Source organism: Mus pahari, chromosome 1, assembly GCF_900095145.1.
Source record: "Mus pahari chromosome 1, PAHARI_EIJ_v1.1, whole genome shotgun sequence".
In the NCBI taxonomy this organism is placed as follows: Eukaryota; Metazoa; Chordata; class Mammalia; order Rodentia; family Muridae; genus Mus; species Mus pahari.
The window spans coordinates 17,414,019-17,416,471 of NC_034590.1; the positions used below are offsets into that span (position 1 = coordinate 17,414,019).

The 2,453-nt window shown below is 49.4% G+C and overlaps 1 protein-coding gene across 2 annotated transcripts in view; it reads left to right on the forward strand.

Annotated features, from left to right (window-relative positions):
• Izumo2 (IZUMO family member 2) overlaps positions 1 to 2,453 on the forward strand; it is a 12,102-nt gene that overhangs the window by 6,201 nt on the left and 3,448 nt on the right. For both annotated transcript variants that reach the window (XM_029548104.1, XM_021221097.2), the window contains one exon: positions 1,150 to 1,273. In XM_029548104.1, coding sequence (XP_029403964.1) covers positions 1,150 to 1,273 — 124 coding nt within the window. The remainder of the gene's footprint in view (positions 1 to 1,149; positions 1,274 to 2,453) is intronic.

Below are 2,453 nucleotides of genomic sequence, written 5' to 3' on the forward strand. Positions count from 1 at the left end.
GAACTCAGAAATCCGCCTGCCTCTGCCTCCCAAGTGCTGGGATTAAAGGCGTGCGCCACCACACCCGGCCCTGTACCCAGCTTTTTAATGTAGGTTCTGAGATTCAAACTCAGGTCCTCACACTTGTGTAGCCAACATTACCGGCCTACCAGGCCATGACTTCAGCAACAGCAGACAATTTCACACCTGTCCGCCAATGCCCCTAATTGTCACCTGAATCTTTCCTCAGCTGGTGATGTATTCCAACTAGGACCCAACACAAGGACTCACCTGCTCACTTTTGGGTTTGTTTTTTTGTTTTGTTTTGTTTTGTTTTGTTTTGTTTTTTGTTTTTGTTTTTTTGTTTTTTTTGGCTTGATTGTTTAGTTTTGTTTTTTGATTTGTTGAGACAAGATTTCCCTATGTAGACCAGGCTGGCCACACACTCACACAGATCTGCCTGACAACGTTGTGTGCCATCCTGCCTGACTTATTTTTATTTTTAACCAAAATGTGTATTCTTTTAGTGTGTGCAGAGGGTGGGTAGGACACGGTTACAGTTTGGAGGTCAAGCCAAGAGGCTTGGTTGCAGAAAGCATTGCAGGGCTAAGGAGAGGGGGAAGATGCAGGACAGAGGCCAGGAAGCTCGCGAGCGGGTGGGGTGGGGAGGCGGGGTCTCCAGCTGTGGAGCACGTTGCCAGGAGACTCGGTGGGTTGTGTTCTGGGTTAGTGTCTTTGCTCCCTCCCCTTTTCATCACTTCCTTCTCACCCCTTTCCATTGCTCTTCCCCTCATTTCCTTTTTCCTCCTCCCTCCTTTCTAAGAGATAGGGTCCCAGTCTGTAGCCCAGACTGCCCTCAACTCAGAGTGGTCCTCCTGCCTCAGTATCCCAAGCGTTCAAATGACAGTCGTGAGCCACCACACCCAACTCTTCTCTTGGGTTTGGGTCCAACTTCTTGCCTCTTCCTCACAGCCAACAAGAAGTGTGGTTCACTCAGCCCTTGGTTTGGGTTGTCGCTGGGACAGGCTGGGCTGCACTGTTTGCCCTGGGTGAATGGGCCTCGGGAGCCTGATCCACCCACGGTGCCGGGTGGGGAGCCTCTGAACAGCTGAGGTGGAGGAGGCTGCCGAGGGCAATGGTTAAAGCTGGGTTTCACTTTTCCCTGTCCAGAGGATGGGCAGTTCCGCATGACTCTGAAGTTCCAGGACGACAACAAACTGAGGAACATGGTGTTGGTGGGAGACTTGGTGACTGTCGGATTGGCCATCCTAACCTTCGTGGTCATCCTGATCGCGTGAGTTACTCAGAAACGCCTTTGTCCCCAAGTCACTCAGACACGGATACCAGCCAGGTGTGGTGGTCCATGACTATGGTCCCAGCACTTGGGAGGCTTGAAGCAGGAGGATGGGTGTAAGTTCAAGGCCAGTCTGAGTTACACAGAAAGATGCTATCTCAGAAAGTGGGGGGACAGGACAGGGCTTAATTGGTGGAGTATTTGCCTAGTATGCCCAAAGTCACAGTTCAGTCACCAGGTTTAGATGAATCGGGTGTGGTGTCACACATTTGCCATCAGAGCATTTAGGAGGTGGAGGAAGAAGGTCATAAGCTCAAAGTCATCATTGGCTAAATAGTGAGTTTGAGGCTAGCCTGAGCTACATGAGACTCAATCTCAAAAAAGAAAGACAGAAATGGGGCTGGAAGAGTAAGAAAGGAAAAGAAGAAAAAAATGGATGCATAAAGGGGTCTTTGATGTCCCTCATCACTGTGCCTGTCACTTCTTGTCCTGTTTCAGTGCTCTCCTGCTCTGCGTCTCTCCTGCTCTCTTACCTCTCTTTTGAGACTCCTCCTCCTCCTCCTCCTNCTTCTTCTTCTTCTTCTTCTTGCTTTGAGGCAGGATTTCACTGTGTAGCCCTAGCTATACTCTAACTCAATCTGTGGACCAGGCTGCCTTCAAACAGAGCTTCCTGCCTCTGCTTCCGGAATGCTGGGATCAAAGGTGTGTTTCACCACTGCCAGCAAGATATTATTTTTAATTATGTATGTATGTGTGTGTGTGTTTGTGGGAGGTGTGTGCATATGAGTGCAGAGCCTAGTGGAGGCCAGAAGGTGTAGGAGGATCCCTATGAGTTGGAGTTGAAGTAATTGTGGGCCGCCATGTGGGCCCTGGGAACCAAGCTTGCTTCTCTGTAAGACCAGTGAGTGCTCTGAACCACTGCACGGGTTCCTGCATGACTGCCCCTCTCTCCTCCTCCTCCTCCTCCTCCTTCTTCTTCTTCTTCTTCTTCTCTCTCTCTCTCCTTTCTCTCCCCCAAATTACAAAACTACAAAGGCCCTCGGCTTTCCCCCCTATTTTTGTGGGTCCCTGCTTCCATTAAAAACAGAAGGAGAAGGAGAATGAAGGAGAAAGAAGAAGAAGAAGAAGAAGAAGAAGAAGAAGAAGAAGAAGAAGAAGAAGAAGAAGAAGAAGAAGAAGA